Source organism: Microcaecilia unicolor, chromosome 6, assembly GCF_901765095.1.
Source record: "Microcaecilia unicolor chromosome 6, aMicUni1.1, whole genome shotgun sequence".
In the NCBI taxonomy this organism is placed as follows: Eukaryota; Metazoa; Chordata; class Amphibia; order Gymnophiona; family Siphonopidae; genus Microcaecilia; species Microcaecilia unicolor.
In genome coordinates, this window is record NC_044036.1 from 142805205 (window position 1) to 142825648 (window position 20444).

General features: G+C 45.0%; 1 protein-coding gene across 1 annotated transcript in view; it reads right to left on the reverse strand.

Annotated features, from left to right (window-relative positions):
• Window positions 1-20444, reverse strand: part of CPNE9 (copine family member 9) — a 180818-nt gene that overhangs the window by 131144 nt on the left and 29230 nt on the right. The window contains exon 4 of the mRNA XM_030206386.1: window positions 9788-9891. Within this exon, the coding sequence (XP_030062246.1) occupies window positions 9788-9891 (104 nt within the window). The remainder of the gene's footprint in view (window positions 1-9787; window positions 9892-20444) is intronic.

Sequence of the window (20444 nt, forward strand, 5' to 3'; positions counted from 1 at the left end):
AGAAATAGTGGATTTTCCCCAAGTCCAATTTAATAATGCTCTATGGACTTTTCCTTTAGGAAGCCGTCCAAACCTTTTTAAAACTCTGGTAAGCTAACCGCCTTTACTACATTCTCTGGCAACGAATTCCAGAGTTTAATTACACATTGAGTGAAGGAAAATTTCTCCGATTCGTTTTAAATTTATTACTTTGTAGCTTTATCACATGCCCCCTAGTATTTTTGGAAAGCGTAAACAGACGCTTCATGTCTACCCGTTCAACTTACTCATTATTGGAGTTGAATGGGTAGACGTGAAACGTGCATAACTTAATTGTTAGATTAGGTTCTATTTGGCATTAGCAATAAATAATTGGCTATCGTTGGAGTTAATTGGTTAGTCAGTATATTCTTATAAACTTTAGCAGCTAATTCCTTTAGCATATAACTGCTATGGGGATGTGGATGTGGGAGGGGCATGGGCGGGTCAGGGGTGTGTCTAGCATCTTTGCACTAAGGTTATAGAATACTGTCAGTTACGCATGTAACTGCTATGAGGTGTGGTTGTAGGAGGGGCTTGGATGGGTTAGGGGCGTGTGCACTAAGGTTATAGAATACTGTTAGTTATGTGTGTAACTGCAAGGGGGTGTGGATGTGGGTGGGGCATAGGTGATTCAGGGCCAACCAGCATTTACATCCTAAGGTTATAGAATATTGAGAGCCATTTATAGCAGCCACTGGTCTAGCATAAGTGCTTGTGACTAAAGTTAGGCATATAACTGCAGACTTACACTTGTAGTCTACAACAGCAATTATGCGTACAACTTCCATTGAAGAATTTGCGCTTAAGGCTAGATTCTGTATATGGTGCCTAAAACGTATGGTGCCCTGTCCTTCTCTACCTACCTATCACTTTTGTTGTTCTGTTATATTTAACTTTTACTTTCTTATCAAAATCCTGTAATCCCTATTACTATGTAAGCCGCATTGAACCTGCTTTGAGTGGGAAAGCGCGGGGTACAAATGTAATAATAGATAAATAAATAAAAACACTATTCTATGAGCCACCCTTAAAATTAGGTATTTATAAAATAGTACTTAAGCAGAACACTGTACCAGTGATTTCATGGTAAGAATCCTAAAAGGGAACTTTAAAACAATACAGGAACGTAAGACCTTTGAAGTCAGAATGATTAAATATTTTGACACCCACCAGACAGGACTTAAACATCTGGGTTTTCTAGCCCATTATAAACCATAAAATTGTACTGCTTTGTCACCCTCCTGTCTCCATGCATATCTCCCTGTCCCTCATCCACCCGACTCTTCCTGTCTCTGACCTATCTACCCCCATCCTGTTAGACTGTCACTGACTGAAATGCTTTGATGTTTCACTTATATATACTGTCATCTACCAATATTTGCTTATTTCCGATCTGACGAAGAAGGGCAACCTTCGAAAGCTAATCAAGAAATGCATTAAGTTATGTCCAATAAAAAAGGTATCATCTTAGCTTCTTTTCCATGTTTTATTTTGTTTTATTTCTATTGATTACCTTTAAAAGTGGACTACCACGGCTACCAGGAATTGCACCTAACTTTAGGTGCGGGCCCTTTGTACCAACTGAAATGTGGTGCAAACTCTCATGCCTTAATTAGGTGCGTATCCCTGTTATTCTATAATTATGCAAGTAAATTGTAGGAACGCTCCTGATCCACCTATGACCCTCCCATTTCCATGCTCCCTTTTTGGACATGCGTAAAATTTAAGAGTGGATCTGCTGCCTAAATTTACATTCGCACATTTCAATTAAATCTAATTAGTGCCGATAATTGCTTAACAAGCTATTGGCACTAATTAGCTTATTATTCAATTAAACTGAGCATATAAAAAGGACATGTGCCCAAATTTGCGCCTACAATTTTAAGACCTTTTTATAGAATTCGGTGGTTAGTGCACACACTTTAGGTGTCTAACTTTAGGTGACCCTTTGAATATTAAAATAGACCATTGTAGTAGTCGTAAGTATTCTTTGGTACTGCAACAATCAGGCCATATCGTACCAATCATGTGTCAGCATGCATGGAGCATCTGTAAACCTGAACAAGCAAAGATAATATTGATCCCACTTAGGTAAGAATATTGACCAGTGCCCAGCTAACTTCTAGGTCTCAACATCGGGGATTCTGGTCTTCCTCCTCCCCCCCCCTGAAAACCCCAACCCAAGCCCCCAACCACCAAGTCTGCCAAGGTTAAATATCAGCTCCAAAGCAATGGCCCAACCTGGTGGCTCAGATTCCTTAGCAAGTTTCCATTCTCTGGCTTCACCAGAGCAGGAGATGCCATGGAGATGGCCTTCACAGCTCTGGGAGGAGGGAGCTGCATTCACTGCTTAAGGATAACACCTAATAGCTGTATTTAAGGTCTATGATTGCAGGGTCCTGACTGAGAGCTGTTGCTACATTGACTGGGCTAATTGAATGGGAAGGAGAAATAAAATAGGAAAGCCTCCCCCCACCCCCCACCAAATTGCTCTTCCTCCATTGTATGCAAATATATGTCATTCATATTCATTAGGATATCCTGAAAATTGGTGTGTGGCCCCCCAGGATTGCATTTTCACAGCATTAGAGACCCATTCTGACTAAGCAGGAAACAGAAACGGCTGGACCAAAACGAAAGTAAGTAGTAACCATTCCTTGAGTCTCTTCTCCTACAGGTTCAAAGGTTATCAAGGAAGGAATGTCCTCCAGTTAACATTCTCCTTATAGCTGAGGTGACTTTGAAAGATGTCAGTGCTGCAGTGACTTGGATAGAGGATGTTTGGGGGCTTCAATAAGAAGTTGTTCCTTTATAGTACATAAGTATTGCCACACTGGGACAGACCAAAGTTCCTTCAAGCCCAGAATCCTGTTTCCAACAGTGGCCAATCCAGGTCACAATTATCTGGCAAGATCCCAAAAAAGTTCAATACATTTTATGCTGCTTATCTCAGAAATAAGCAGTGCATTTTCCCCAAGTCAATTTAATAATGGTCTATGGACTTTTCTTTTAGGAAGCCATCCAGACCTTTTTAAAACCTTGCTAAGCTAACTGCCTTTACCATATTCTTTGGCAATGAATTCTAGCGTTTAATTACACATTGAGTGAAGAAATCTTTTCTCCAATTTGTATTAAATTTACTACTTTGTAGCTTCATCAAATGCCCCCTAGTCCTAGTATTTTTGGAAAGAGTAAACAAACAATTCACGTCTGCCCATTCCACTCCACTCATTATTTTATAGACCTCTATCATATCTCCCCTCAGCCGTCTTTTCTCCAAGCTGAAGAGCCCTAGCCACTTCAGCCTTTCCTCATAGGGAAATCGTCCCATCTTGTTTATCCTTTTCGTCGCACTTCTCTGGACCAATTCCACTATATTTGTTTTGAGATGCGGTGACCAGAATTGAACACAATATTTGAGGTGCGATCGCACAATGGAGCTATTATATTGTGATTTTGTAATATCATTTCCTTATATCATTTTCTTTATATATTGTGGATTGTAATATATTAAAAACTGTGCAATAAAAATTATCAATGCTGCACTTACACTTACAAGAGTTACCTCATAGTCAGAGAGTATTTACAATATGTTCACGATACAGTAAATGGGTTCGTCCTGAATCACTATCACGCTTATTTTCGAAAGAGAAGGACTCCCATCTTTCAACATAAATCGGGAGATGGGCATTCTTCTCGCAAGGTCGTCCAAATCGGCATAATCGAAAGCCAATTTTTTGACACCTTCGACTGCTTTCCATCGCGGGGACGACCAAAGTTCACGGGGGCATGTCGGCAGGGCAGCAAAGGCGGGACTGGGGCATGATTAGGAGATGGTCGTCCTCTGCTGATAATAGAAAAAAGAAGTGCATCCCTGACGAGCACTTGGTCGACTTTACTTGGTCCATATTTTTTTCACAACCAAGCCTCAAAAAGGTGCCTCAACTGACCAGATGACCACTGGAGGGAATTGGGGATGACCTCCCCTTACTCCCCCAGTGGTCACTAACCCCCTCCCACCATAAAAAAACAAGTTTAAAAATACTTTTTTGCCAGCCTCTATGCCAGCCTCAGATGCCATACTCAGGTCCATCGCAGCAGTATACAGGTCCCTGGAGCAGTTGTAGTGGGTGCAGTGTACTTCAGGCAGATGGACCTGGGGGCAGGGGGTTTAGGGGGGCTCAGCACCGAAGATAAGGGAGCTATGCACCTGGGAGCAATTTCTGAAGTCCACTGCAGTGCCCCCTAGGGTGCCCGGTTGGTGTCCTGACATGTGAGGGGGACCATTGCACTTCAAATGCTGGCTCCTCCCATGACCAAAGGGCTTGGATTTGGACGTTTTTGAGATAGACGTCTTTGGTTTCCATTATCGCCGAAAACCGAGGACGACCATCTCTAAAGTCAAGATTTGTGTATCCCTCACCGTATTATCGAAATGAAAGATGGACGTCCATCTTGTTTCGATAATATGCATTGCCCCGCCCCTTTGCGGCACCGTCCATAGAGTTGGGCGCCCTTAGAGATGGTCGTCCCCATTCGAAAATTCCACTCCATGAGTCACAAACATGATTCATGGTAACTAAAGTGCCTAGCAAAGTATTTCAGCACCTTCCTGCCTGAGTGAAACTCACAAAACTACCCCATATAGGCAAGATTCAGTAAATGGCGCTCAACAGTTGGCGCTGAAATGCTATTGTATAATGAGCGCGCAAAGATGAGCCTCCCATTACAGAACAGCGTTGAGTGCCAATTTCGTTGCCCAAATATAGGCTCCAGGATGTGAACCTGTTGAAACCAGGTGTAATTCCCGGCACCCAATTTGGGTGCACATCCCCGGTGTTCCATGCTCCTCCCATGGCCACACCCACTTTTGGGTAATGCGCTATTGAATTTGGGCGCTCATTGTTATAGAATAGCATGTAGTACAATGTGTATGCAAATTCAAATGGCTGCCAATTAGTGACAATTAGCACACAATTCTTGGCAATAATTGACTCATTAGCCAATTAGTTGGGTGCACATCTTGGATGCCATAAATAGAATCCAGGGGATACTATAGACTCCTTAAAATGCAGTACTGGGGTCCGAGATATTTGATTGCATTTTATTTTATTGGGGTTTATTAACCGCCTTCATGAGAGATTCACCCAAGGCAGTATACAACAGGTACATACAGTATCCTGCAAAAGCCATGCTTGGAAATCACATACATTATCACACTCCACCAAATGATTTTGCTCTTGTCTAGCTTCTCCATTGTGAATTTTGCCCACAGAGATAGATTGTGTGTGTGATAGAGTGTGTCTGTGTGTGTGTCACAGAGAGAGTTCGTGTATGTGTGTGTGTAAGTGAGAGAGCAGGGCCGTGCCGATGCGGTAAGCGGGGTAAGTGCCGCAGGGGGGCGCTATCCTCTGGGGGGAGCAGCCGCTGCGTGCTTACCCTGCCCTCCCGCTCCCATGTAGGAACTGCCCGCCCTCTTCTCCCCCCAAGATCCCTTCCTTTTTTTTTTCTTTTAAATTTACCTTCCTCCGGCAGCGCAGCGTCAGTGAAGGAGGCGGCGCTCCCAGTCCCGACGTCTCTAGCCTTCCCTTGTTCGCTGCTCACTGCCCCGCCTTCTTCTGACGTCATCCTTAACGTCAGAAGAGGGCGGGGTAGTGAGCAGCGAACAAGGGAAGGCTAGAGACGTCGGGACTGGGAGCGCCGTCTCCTTCACTGACGCTGCTCTGCCGGAGGAAGGTAAATTTAAAAGAAAAAAAAAAGGAACGGGATCTTGGGGGGGAGAAGAGGGCGGGCAGTTCCTACATGGGAGCGGGAGGGCAGGGGAGAGAGGGGAATCGCTGCCTTGGAGCCAGGCAGGTGCGGTGGGGGGGGCGCCAACTGGTAGTCTGCAGGGGGGCGCCAGAGACCCTTGGCACGGCCCTGTGAGAGAGGGTGGGGTGGGCTGGGAGGTTGGGGGCGAGTGTTTGTGTTATTGTGTGTGTGTCTGACAATGATAGGGGGGAAGGGGGTGGGGGTGGGTTGGGGGGTGTGCCATGGTGGCAAAGTGGGAGGAAGTGGAGGGGGGCTTTGAGGGTGGTTATTGTTGCAGGGGTGATATATATAAAGAGAGAGAGTGAGTGATTGTGCATCTCTCCATGTTCTGTATCAGTGTATGTGTGTTTCAGTGTATTTTGCTGGGGTTTAGAGGGGGGGGGGGGGTGTTTGTGTCTGTATGTGTGAGATTGAAAGGTGATGTGTGTCACACAGATAGATTGTGTGTGTGTGTGTGTGTGTGTTCAAGTGATAGAGAGTGTGTGAAAGTTGGTGTGTGGGTTCGTTGTACTGTCTCCTGTACTTGAGTAAGTCTGTCATTGAAATCATTTACTGGTAAGGAAAGTGCAGCCATATCCGATTTCAGAACAGAAGTAACATGATAGTGTTTCATAGTCAAATCTCGTACAGCTTTAAGTTGTCCTATAATATTCTGTGAAGAAGCTGCAGTCGGGGCTTGAGACAGCACCATTTTTTCATTGCCATACACTCAAAGTAAACCTATGTAGTCCAGTGTAAGCCAGGAAGGCAATTAGGGTAATCTCTGTTTCCCCTGTGCCGTGCAGCCGTCATTCCCATACACTCAAAACAAAGGAAACGTGTGAGGTGCTGTCCACGTTGTCGTTCTGCTGTTGGCGTGGCTGGATGACGAGCGCGAGCAACTGTGAACATCGGGGAGGAGGGTGAGTGATGGAGGGCTGAGGGCAGTGTGATGTCCAGCGGTGCCAGCAAGTTGGGACAGGAGGGTGCCCGGGGGGGAGGGAGAGAGCGTGCTGCGGGTCCAAGGGTGGGGCTGGAACGTGGAGGGGAGGGCGGGCCAGGGAGTGTCAGGAGGAAGTCAGAGCCAATCGGAAAGTGTAGCACAAACCCTACGAACCGCACGAACCCTTCGGCTGCTGCTGTGCTGGACAACATTGTTTCTGCCTGGCTGGTATACATGTGTGAGACTGAAAGAGGGTGGTGGCTCATGCTTGACAGGTCGTGTCTTTTTCCAGTGGGTGCGCGAGCAGCGCTGGCGGGCCCCTGCCCATCGCTGTAAGAACGGGCCGCCCGCCGGGCTGCCTTATTTGCATGGCGAGCGCTGATTGGTTTCTGCCTGCTTGTTGCCGGGCTCGTAAAGAAGGACGTTTTGGGTGAGCGATGCGATTGGGTGAGTGTCATTGCTCCGCCCTCGACGTCATCACGTTGTGATGCGTGGGCGGGGCAGACACTCATGGAGCAAAATCGATCTTAGCCACTTCACCACTCATTGCGCAGAATCGATCTTAGCCACTTCACTTTTAGAACGTTGGGAGAGTGAGGCTTCATTAGAATGTTGGAGGTGCGTTTTATATATAGAGATATCTCAAATGAAGACTGCACAAAAAGAAACTTGCAGGCTGCTACTCTCATGTTAAGCCATTGCCTTTCCCCCCATATCATGTCTCCCCATAAACTCCAGTTCTATTACCCTCTGCATAATCTGCATTAGACCCAAATTTTGTGCTTCTCACTCAAGAAAAAAAAAGGTGATTTTATAAATTGGCGCCGAAAGATGGGGCATCAATTGTATGCGCAAGTTATGGAATAATAGCATTAATGCACATGATTAATTCACTAATTGGCAATTAGATGTGTTAAGTGCTAGGTGTTAATTCTGTAACATGCACCAAAATTGCTTGGAGTGGAATTCGATAAATGATGTCCATTGTTAGGTGCCAGGAAGGTCTGCGCTAAACAACGATTCTGCAAGGGGTACCCTTTCCAAAATACCAGCTTAGCACAGATCTTATGCCTAACTTTGGGTGCGGCACTTATGCCTCCTGAAACCTAGTGTAAATGCTGATGTGAAACTAATGGCAGTTGGGTGCGTTAATGACCCTAGTCTATAACATTGTGTCTAATTTCTGGGAAGGTATTAATCTGCAAACGAACCTGTTCTGGAGACGGGAAGGAGGTAGAACTAGAGGACATGAAATGAGATTGAAGGGGGGCAGACTCAGGACTAATGTCAGGAAGTATTTTTTCACGGAAAGAGTGGTGGATACTTGGAATGCTCTCCCGAGGGAGGTGATGGAGATGAAAATGGTAACGGAATTCAAAAATATGTGGGATAAACATAAAGGAATCCTGTTCAGTAGGAAAGGATCCTCGGAAGCTTAGCGGAGATTGGGTGGCAGCACCAGTGGTTGGGAGGCAGGGCTAGTACTGAGCAGACTTCTACGGACTGTGCCCTGAAAATGGTAGATACAATTCAAGGTCAGGTATACATATAAAGTAGCACATAAGAGTTTATCTTGTTGGGCAGACTGGATGGACCATACAGGTCTTTTTCTGCTGTCACCTACTATGTTATATATGTTACCACTGACCCACCCATTCCCATTCCATGGCCACACTCCCTTTTGAGTTGAACACTGTAACATTTAAGAGTACATTATATAGAATAGGGTGAAGGGCAGATCCACACATAATCCCAAATTATGTGTGGAGGAGTGGCCTAGTGGTTAGGGTGGTGGACTTTGATCCTGGGGAACTGAGGAACTGAGTTCGATTCCCAGCTCCTTGTGACTCTGGGCAAGTCACTTAACCCTCCATTGCCCCATGTAAGCCGCATTGAGCCTGCCACGAGTGGGAAAGTTCGAGGTGCAAATGTAACAAAAAAATTAGCGGCAATTAACACCAATTATCTATTATTCAAAGCTCATTAACTAATTAGATTGCATGTGGATCTGTGATCCACACCCAAATTTGGATGATCTATATAGAACCTGAAAGTTAGTGCATAAATGCAAAGGGGCATAAACAGGGGCAGCACTGTTCCCTCTAAGCTGAGAGGAGTCCTCCACCTCTAGTCCTACCAGTGGGGGGTGCTGTTTCACTAGAGGGACAGGTAAGCTCTGCAGCAGTGCTGTAGCGAGGACGGCTGACACCCGGGGCGGTTTGCCGCTGCACACCCCCCCCCCGGGTGCAGCACAGCACACCCCCCCCTCGGCGCACGCACTCCCCCCCCCCCCCCCGAGTGCATTCTTACCAAAGAGAACGGGCGGGAGGGCCGCTCCGCCCTGAGTGCACGTCGCTGGGAGATGCGTCGGCTCCGCTGGCTCCCTGCTTTCTCTGCCCCGGAACAGGAAGTAACCTGTTCTGGGGCAGAGAGAGCAGTGAACTAGCGGAGCCGACACCCCCCCCCCAGCGGCGTGTACCCCGGGCGGACCGCCCCACCGCCCCCCCCTTCCTACGCCACTGCTCTGCAGGGCTCCAGGGCAGTGCCATTGGGAGTCACAGCTGTACTGCCTCCCACACTTGCACCGCCCTCCTCCACACTCACGCGCCCCCCCCCCCAGTAACTTGGAGAAAGACCAATTTGACCCTTCCGATCTACATAGTTGAATATTCCCTGCTCTCATTCCCATTATTCTAAATATTAATATGAGCTGGTATTGTTTTATTTAATAATGGTAACAATGACATTCTTCTAACAGATGGCTCTTCATTGCTAATACCTTTAGAGCACATTATTTTAGGGATATCCTGTCGACCCCATTTTACCAACCCTGATGGTATACATCTCTTTAAATATTCCACTGAAGAGCAACAGAGCAATGAGACTTTCTTCAGTAATGAAATGGGCTGAAGATCACCATGCTACCAAAGCTCCAGACTATTTTCAGAACAAACCCAGAGTGCAAAACAGACAAATACTTGTTGTGAGATGGAAAGTGGAAACCATGCAAAGACCAATGCAACATCTACTCACACATCAAAGCGTAGATTCTGCTTCTCTTCAAAGAAGTAATCCAAGACAAACTTGCGAACAAAATCTGGGTTCAGCGTGTTGTCAATCACCTCTGTCCTACCATACTGCAAACACAAATGCAATCATCAGTCCACTGCAAAGGCCGTGCTGCAAATCCTTCCGCCAAGCGAAAAGGTCGAAGACATTGGCTGCTAGAGATGTGCACATGAACATAGGATGTGTTGAGGACAACTTCCATATTGTTTTATGTTATTGGCAAATGAAAATGAGCAAAACCTCCCCACCCCCCCACACACAAAATGTGTCCTGGACCCCCTGCTGACGACCCTCTCGACCCCCCCCCCCCCGCTGACAACCCTCCCCCGCCATCGCCGTGGGCTACCTTTGCTGGCGGGGGACCCCAACCCCCGCCAGCCGAGGTCCTCTTGCTTCCCGCGGAAGTCTTCGTTCTGTTTCTGACATCCTGCAGATCAAGGCTTCATTCTGTTTCAGTGAGTCTGACGTCCTGCACGTCAAAAACAGGACGAAGCCTTGCGTGGGAAGCAAGAGGACCTCGGCTGGCGGGGATTGGGGTCCCTCGCCAGCAAAGGTAGGCGACGACGGCGGCGGCAGGAAGGGTTGGTGGCGGGAGGAGGGTTGAGAGGGTCGGTGGGGGGGGCAGCCGGCAATGGGGGGGGTCAGCCGGCAATGGCAGGGGGGGTTGGCGGTGCTGGGGGGGGGGCTGAAATGTGCCCCCTCACCTGGGCTCTGGAGCCCTTTCCCACTGAAGTTTGGCTACGCCCCTGGTACCATCAATGCTATGCACCCTTTTGAAAGACTGCACACTATTCACAATCCCCCGAATTCTATTTATGGTGCACAGTTGCGAATAACTGATTTGCATGTGTAACTTAATTGTTTATAAAGCTCATCATTGCCAATAATTGGCCACTAACAACCAATTATCAGTACTAATTGTCACTAATTAGAATTATGCGTGCAACTAAGCATATTCTATAAAGTGGTGTGCATAAATTCTAATGCACAGATCTCAAAAGAGGGTGTGGCCATGGGCAGGGCATAGGCATTCCTGAAATTTACATGTACTGTTACAGAATATGCCCAATGGGTGACTTAATAAGACGTGGGTATTTACACCAGGTTTTAGTTGACGTAAATGGTTACGCCTAAATTTTAGTCATGGGGATGGCCGCTATGCATTTTCTATAAACTGCACCTAACTTTAGACAAGGTTTATAGTATAGCATTAAGTGTGGGGGGTTTTCAGCTCCATATATAGAATCTGGCCCAAAGAGTGTGTACTCTTTTCTGATAGTGCATGCATGTGCAAACCATCACCCAAGTGTGAATAATGCACATCCATGCACTGCTGGAAAGAGTGCACACTCTTTCCCCCAAAGTCTATAAAGTTGGATGCCCAACTTTGCACTTAGGGGAGATTCTATAAATGGCGCCGAAAAACGAGCATAGCAATATCCTATAAACCAAACCTAAAATTAGGCACAGTTTATAGAAAAGTGCTAAAGCCCGGGGATCGCCTAAATTTAGATGCAGAGTCACCTTATTCTATAATTACTCACATAACTATAAATCACACCCTGATCCACCCTTGGCCCTCCCATTTTCAGGCCCCCTTTTCCGACTCGCATGTAAAATTTAGGTGTGGATCCTGAGCTTAAATGTACATGCCTAAATATTGAGTCTAATTAGTGCCAGTAATTGGCTTGTTAAAAAGCCAATTATTGGTGTGAATTAGGGGGTTAATGTACAAAGTTGCACATACAATATAAGGAATAAGGTCTGTTATATGCTTAATAGTTTGATTAGATACTAATAGGCTTTAACAATCAATAATTGTCAATTATTAGTGGTAATTGGTAAGAATAGGCTCTAACTGGCAGAGATGCATAACTGACCTTGGTCACTAGTGAATAAACTGGTGCACAATTTCCATAGCGCACAACTGCAAGGAGACAAGGACCAGGGAGGGGCATGGGTAGGTCAGGGGCGTGGCTAGGAGTTAAATGCGTTGGGTATAGAGCACTAGTAGTTCTGCACCTAACTGCCTACAGTTTATACCAGCCATTTGGTTGACATTTATTTATTGGGATTTATTAACCGGCTTTATGAAGAGATTCACCCAAGGCGGTGTACAGCAGGTACAGTTTAACATAAAACTTACAATTTTGTTAACAGCATAACAATTGTAAAACAACCAAGAATAAACTAAATACAATGAATGAGGTAAACTTGAAAACAGTAAATTGAAACCTAATAGTAGAACTACCATGAAACAGTATCAAAAATATACACATTTAACAGCACCAGAATTCAAATACCAGAGATATAATACAATGTTAGCATAATACTAATGATACACCTAATAAACACCTAATAAGCATTAGAACATTCAACTAACATAGATATGATGCTGGAGCATTTCTACAATACAGCTTACCATATAGCTGAGGGACCAAGAACAGATATATGATGGGAACAAGATGGGTGGTATAGAGTCAGTTGGGATAATTTGATGGTTGGCTAAACTCAAGGCAAGCTCTTTGTATAGTTAAGCAAGAGATAAGGAACTGATCTAAGTTACAGTGTATGTAGCAGGCTAGTCCAGGTGCAGAATGAGTCTATAGTCAGTCATCCTACGTATTAAAGGCTTGAGCAAAGAGCCAGGCTTCCACCTGCTTTCCGAAGTAGAGGTAGACTTGAGTTAAACGTAGCCCCTCTGGGAGTAAATTCCAGAGTGTGGCGGCTACTCCTGAGAAGGCACCGTATAAATTCTTTTGATGAGGGTACAGATAGTGATGATCCTTGAGAGGACCTTAGAGGTCTCAAAGGGGTGTAAAGGACTAACTTATTCATAAGTGTTCACACCTAAAGTTTGGTGCAGAACTGTGAACTCACATGACTATTCTATGACAGCAGTTCCACACATTGTGCTTAGCATGTATTATCCGGCTGCCGAAATTTCATCAACCATTTGAGAACTGACTCCTTTGTGATTATCACACACTCTTGAATGAGTGCACTGTTCTTTTCGAAAGCACAAACACTTCTAACAACTTTGCTCCATTGATGACATCATGGGGGGGGGGGGGGGGGAACCCAAACAAAACAAACATTCCCAGAAATGGCACAGGAAACATGAAACAAAAACTTTCCGTCTGCACTAGAAACATTTCAGTTTAGTCCTACTTTTAGAAAAAAGTAGCACAGGTGTCACAAGGTAACTTGAAGGTGTGGAAATAAAGGCCAATAAAAATGTTATATGCTGATTTTGTATATAACTTAATCCAATAAAAAGTATCACCTTATATATTGTTATTATCTTTTATTTCCTGCTTAATATTTGCCATTTATGAAAAGCACTGCGTAGGAGTGGTCTCGTGGTTAGAATCGTGGACTGAGAACTGAAATCCCTCTGATGCCCCTTGAAATCTCAGGTGTCACTAAACCCTTCATTGTCCCAGGAATATACATAGATTGTAAATCTGCTTTGAGAGGGAATTAACTTTGGTAATTGATTGTAACTCACTTTGAGCTTGGATTTGGAAAAGGCAATTAATTAAATCTAAAATTGCCATCTGGCATGAAAACAGAAGATTTCGTAGTAAGAAATAAGTACCCAACAAGATTGTCTGCCCAATAATTGAACCCTTAGGGCAGTAATTAGAGTTCCATCAGGGATATGAGGGTATAAAACTAGAGATTAATTCACAAAGGCCTAGATTCAATACATGGCTTCCAAAGTTAGGCGCAAGGATTATCCTGGCAAAGCTAGAATTCTGTAAAGGGCATTCTTCTCAGAGAGTCGTTTATACAGTGGGGGAAATAAGTATTTGATCCCTTGCTGATTTTGTAAGTTTGCCCACTGACAAAGACATGAGCAGCCCATAATTGAAGGGTAGGTTATTGGTAACAGTGAGAGATAGCACATCACAAATTAAATCCGGAAAATCACATTGTGGAAAGTATATGAATTTATTTGCATTCTGCAGAGGGAAATAAGTATTTGATCCCCCACCAACCAGTAAGAGATCTGGCCCCTACAGACCAGGTAGATGCTCCAAATCAACTCGTTACCTGCATGACAGACAGCTGTCGGCAATGGTCACCTGTATGAAAGACACCTGTCCACAGACTCAGTGAATCAGTCAGACTCTAACCTCTACAAAATGGCCAAGAGCAAGGAGCTGTCTAAGGATGTCAGGGACAAGATCATACACCTGCACAAGGCTGGAATGGGCTACAAAACCATCAGTAAGACGCTGGGCGAGAAGGAGACAACTGTTGGTGCCATAGTAAGAAAATGGAAGAAGTACAAAATGACTGTCAATCGACAAAGATCTGGGGCTCCACGCAAAATCTCACCTCGTGGGGTATCCTTGATCATGAGGAAGGTTAGAAATCAGCCTACAACTACAAGGGGGGAACTTGTCAATGATCTCAAGGCAGCTGGGACCACTGTCACCACGAAAACCATTGATAACACATTACGACATAACGGATTGCAATCCTGCAGTGCCCGCAAGGTCCCCCTGCTCCGGAAGGCACATGTGACGGCCCGTCTGAAGTTTGCCAGTGAACACCTGGATGATGCCGAGAGTGATTGGGAGAAGGTGCTGTGGTCAGATGAGACAAAAATTGAGCTCTTTGGCATGAACTCAACTCGCCGTGTTTGGAGGAAGAGAAATGCTGCCTATGACCCAAAGAACACCGTCCCCACTGTCAAGCATGGAGGTGGAAATGTTATGTTTTGGGGGTGTTTCTCTGCTAAGGGCACAGGACTACTTCACCGCATCAATGGGAGAATGGATGGGGCCATGTACCGTACAATTCTGAGTGACAACCTCCTTCCCTCCGCCAGGGCCTTAAAAATGGGTCGTGGCTGGGTCTTCCAGCACGACAATGACCCAAAACATACAGCCAAGGCAACAAAGGAGTGGCTCAGGAAGAAGCACATTAGGGTCATGGAGTGGCCTAGCCAGTCACCAGACCTTAATCCCATTGAAAACTTATGGAGGGAGCTGAAGCTGCGAGTTGCCAAGCGACAGCCCAGAACTCTTAATGATTTAGAGATGATCTGCAAAGAGGAGTGGACCAAAATTCCTCCTGACATGTGTGCAAACCTCATCATCAACTACAGAAGACGTCTGACCGCTGTGCTTGCCAACAAGGGTTTTGCCACCAAGTATTAGGTCTTGTTTGCCAGAGGGATTAAATACTTATTTCCCTCTGCAGAATGCAAATAAATTCATATACTTTCCACAATGTGATTTTCCGGATTTAATTTGTGATGTGCTATCTCTCACTGTTACCAATAACCTACCCTTCAATTATGGGCTGCTCATGTCTTTGTCAGTGGGCAAACTTACAAAATCAGCAAGGGATGAAATACTTATTTCCCCCACTGTAGAATACTAACAGCGTGCTTTTTTGCCCTGGATTCTATATAGCACGCCTAGCGTTCCGCACTGAAATCCAAATGTATTCTATAACAACACGTATAACTTAATTGGCTTTAACAAGCCAATCAGTGTTGTTAACAACACAACACGATGAGCACTAATTTGCAATAATTAGAATTTACGTGCACAACTCCCTAAGCGTAATCTGTAAAGCATTACACCTAAATTTTAATGCAGGCAGGCAAAAATGGGTGTGGTTAAGGGTGAGGAAATGGGCATTTCGTGGGCGTTCCAAAATTTACCCACGTTGCTATAGAATATGGCCTCTGTGCCTAAATCTACCTGCTGGGATTGACGTCATGTTTTCATTGGTGTAAATGGATGCATGTAGTTTTATGCATTAGGACATTGACTAAGCGTATTCTATATACTACGCCTAAATCTAGGCGCCGCTTACAGAACTTGCTTAGGTGGAAATGTTTTCCGCACTGCTTTTAGAGTGGAAACTGCCTAGACATTTGCCTGATAGGCGGGATAGTAAATCTTTAATAAAACTTGATTTTTTAAGCACCATATATAGAATCTGACCCTTTGGCCTAACATTGGGTAAGTGTATTTACGCCTGAAAAAAAGGCTGGTGCCCAACTCATGGCAGTTAGTTGTGCAAATGCAGGTATTCTATAACAGGGATAGGCAACCCCGGTCCTTGAGTGCCACATGTATATCAGGGCCTCTGGAATAGTAGGAAGGACTAATGGAAAGAAAATGATCAGGTAAGACCTAAGTTCTCCTTCTATTATGAAACTGCCCACTTTTCCAGAACTTGTGGGATGTTCAAAAGCAATGACTATAGTGGGTGGGTATCTTGGTGCCACTGCCCTGAGGACCAAAGCCCCTAATCTGGCTTCCGAGCGTACTATAATGTCCATCCTGTAGTGCTTGGCCAAGGTATGCATTGTCGACCACATCGCTGCCTTGCAAATATCCGCCGGAGACAGTAAGGTAGTCTCCTCTCAGGATGTCACTGTACGTCTCATAGAATGAGCTATCCTGCAGGTTCTGGTTTAGTGGAATAAATAAGTCTTTTGGTACCTTTTTGCTTAGTGGGTCATATATACATGCAAGTATGCGCAATGTGAGGGGAAAAGCAGCCGTAAGGCAGGCGTTGCAGCAGAGAACAGCACTGCAGGGAGGCTTCTGCTGGCGGGGCTTAGGGACCCCTGCCAGACGAACCAGAGGCCCCGAAGCCCTGTGTCTGCTCCTCTGAAGCCTCTAAGGGGGGCTTGGTGCCAGAGTTTTCTCTCTCCTGCTCCTGTCGGGACGCGATCACTCGGGTGCCGTCAGGAGCAAGAGAGAGACAGATCCTGGCATCAGGGCCCCCCTTGGAGGCTGGCCCCGGGGGAATCTTACCCCCCCCCCCCCCCCGGCAGCCCTGATCTAGTTCAGAGTACTATGCATCCTCAAAGGCAGTCTACGGGTACCCATGGGAGAATTCCCCCACCCGCACCCCACAAACCAGAGATGCCCATAAATTGTCCATGGCTGCTAGAGACTTGACCAAAGGCTTCCAAAGACAATCATTTATATCTGTTTTACACTCTGTGCTGTATACTACACACAAGATTTTAGTTCAAGTGTGGGGAGGAGATTTGTTCTAGTTAAAGATAGGTAGGTGATTAGCTGAAGCTGTTGATTTTAGACATTTGCAGCAGACAAGTTCCAGGCTGCTCATGAGTGCACAGGAAGGGCTGGAGAGCTGGGAATTTATATCTTATTTATTCTAATCCTGGCTCCATTCTTAAATCCCTCATCTTTCATCTTCTTTGTGTATTCATAGCTTTACATATGCCTGGTTGCAGGTTCTTTATATCTTTCCATCACTCCTCTAGGAATCTTGCAGTGCAAACATTCAACTTTCTGATTGCTGAGAAGAACATAACTTGTGTTGATGATTAAATGATGTAGATTCTAGAATAGATTAATTAGATCTAAAACCATAGCTGTCTTTGACCATACTATTATTGAATTTAATCACATTTTCTCTGTCTAATCCCTCCCCTTCCCCCCCCCCCCCCCCCCAATATTCAGCCAGCAGCAGTCAGCATTTTCAAAGATATTGACTGCAAAGGCGTAGCCAGACACACAATTTTGGCCGAAAATGGGTGAGCATGAAACCTCCGTCCCCTACCTGGTATCTCTTCCTTCCCTCCCCCCCCAAGCCCTCAGTACCTTTTAAATCCCTCTCTTCTTCACAGGCAGTGAGCAGCAACTCACACCCACTGCTCACACCAGCCCTGAGCTTTCCCTCTGACACAACTTCATGATCCTGAGAACAGGAAGTTGCATCAGAGGGAAAGCTCGGTTCCAGCACAAGCAGTAGATATGAGTTCCCTGCTCACTGCTGGAAGAGAAGGATTTAAAAGGTAGCGGGGGCTTGGTACATGCAGTTAAGAGACCCCGATCGCTGGGGGGGAAGGAAAGGAAAGTCTTCAGAAGGTGGAGCTTGGGGATCCCCGCCAGCCATATCACTGCTGGGTGGCCTGAATTCAAAGTGGTTGGGTCTGTGCCCACCCATGGCTATGCCACTGAATTTGACCGTTGCTGGCTGAATTTGACATTGATATTCACTGCTAAGTCTAATCTGGGCAGTGGCTTTGCATATCTGTGTCACTGGCAGCTGCCGTAAATGATCTGGGTGCCAGCCCAGATAAGTTCTGATGGTTGTGAAAAGATCCACGGAGAATCTCTGCACCAGTCTCTTCAGGTCACTTGAAGCCTGTGACACAGACCTTATGAGTCAGTCGGTGCACAGTTATTCAGGGTAGCAGGGTAAGCACCTGGATTAAGCTGGGATAGCCTTTCTTGCTGTTCTTACTTTAGCCAGACATTTAGTTGGTTAGCAGACAGAAAATCTCTGCTAACCAGGTAAATCCCAGTGCTGCCCTGACTCTTCCCTTGGACCAGCCTGGCGTTAACTGGATTTTCTGTGGTACTGTGCAGTTAAGTGCATGGATGGCCTGCTCACCGCAATATAACTGAGCAGAAGCCTCTCCTGCCAAGTCATTCTGAATACGTAGCCCTAGGTTTCCTGAAATCTCTTATTTGTCCCGTCTCTGTGTATGGAGATGTTCTTTTAGGTGTATCTGCACTGTGCTGCTCGTGTATGTTTAATGGTACTACAAAAGTGATAAGACAGATGCTGACAGGAAAGCCAGATGAGGCTCATGCGCTGCTGTGCGAAGCTCAGGTCTAACACAACTTCCTGAAACCAGCCTGATAAGGAGCCACTGACTTCAGTGTTCTCAGAAGATGTGCCAACCAACCCAAGAATCAGCTATCAGATCTTCACATGCTGTGAGGTGGCAAAATAGAGAAAGGAAATGGAAAAATGGACAATGAAAAAGAGAGTCACTAAAAAAAACCTCACTGGGTATGTGGGGAAACAGATGAAAGTTATTAGCTCCATGTCACTGTGCAAATGAGATCCAGGCCTGGTTTTCATAAAATCTGTTCTTTAGAACTTTGCTTAAGAATCAAAAGATGTTGAGATCGAGGGCAGCTCTATCATTAGGCGGAGTGAGGCAGCCACCTCAGACAAGTTTTTAGAGTAACTGCCCCCACAACACCCCTACTGCAGCTGCCTGAGTTTGCTTTCCAGATTCCTGAACAGCACTGAGAAACACCAGAAGTAAAAGAAAATGATAGCGTGGGGCCTTGGAGCCCATGCGCACACACTCAATGTCGGAGGGGGCATAAGAGGGGGCAGGACACTGAGCGTGCATGAGCTTCAATGACCCATGCTGCACAAGAGGATGGGGCAGCAGCATCAGAGGTAGCGCAGGAAAAGGATGCAAGGGGGGGGGGGAAATAGAGGATTGCTAGATAAAGGGAAGTGAAGAAGACAGGAAGAGAGAAAAGAAATGACAAATTGACAGGAAGTCCTGGAAACAAAGAAGAGAAGACAAAGAGGAAAGCAGAAACCAGAAAATGGAACCATCACAATTAGAAAACTATAATCACCAGTCAACAAAATGTACAAAAATAATTATATTTTCAACCTAATGATTGGAATATGTCAGATTTGAGAACTGACATCTGCTATCATTATATTGTGCATCTCTTTCTGTTTTTCTGATGTTATTGCATGCAGATTGTGCCTTCTTGAGGTTTTAGTTTATATTTTGTCTATATATTTCTAACTTCTCCTGAATCTGGAGACAGTCTATCTGTTAGAAATGGGCCGTTGTTTGCAACAACATAGGAAATATTAATGACATATCCCATGACATCCTACATCATTTTTTTGGTTTGTTGATAATAGCGCACATTATTTGCAGATAAGTGCATTCTCAAGGAAAGAATGCACACTCTCCCAATAGTGTGTGCATGCGTGAACCATCATGCATGTATGAGTTAGTGCACCCATGTGCACACTATCAAGAAAGGGTGCACCCTCTTTGCAAATATTGCACACTTTTAATGACATTGGCCCAGAAACAAAAATGAAGACTAACCAAAACAAAACAAACAATGTAGCATTTGACACAGGAAAAGAAAACAAAAATGTTTGGTCTACCCATTTGTGTTTTCTGTTTTCTGCATGTGTGACCAAGGCCAGATATTCTGCTAGCATCAAGTGGCAGTATAGGGATCTATAGTAATCCAGCTTGTTCAGTTTTCCCAATAGGAGCATTGGTGTTCTAGGATGCATTACAATATTTATAGTGCTGCCTTTTCTTAGTTGGTCCTTGTTGTTACTATTTTGGAATGGTAGATTTGTTCTATTGGTCCCCAGTTATTTATGTAGGGTTTTGTATTACTTCACAATATGCCTGTTACTGAGACATTTTGTTTTGCATGGTGATTTCTATGGGGAAATGTTCTAGTCCTGCTCTGCATGCATTGTTGTGTGAGGAAGGCTTCTGTGGATGCTGAATATTTATTTATTCATTCATTTATTTATTTATTTATTAGCATTCATTTACTGCCTTTTTGAAGAAATGTACCCAAGGCAGTGTACAGGAAAAATAACCTGGACATAGGTAATAAGTGATTAAAGCAGTAAAAAGCATTAAAATATCAGAGTACACACTGTAACAGAGTATGCTACTTACAATGTTAACATGTTAAATATACAGCACAGGGGATACACAGAGGTGGGACATGTGGAGGGGCATAATTGAACGAAAACGTCTATCTCCATGGGCGTTTATCTCCGAGAACGGGTCCGTGAAGGG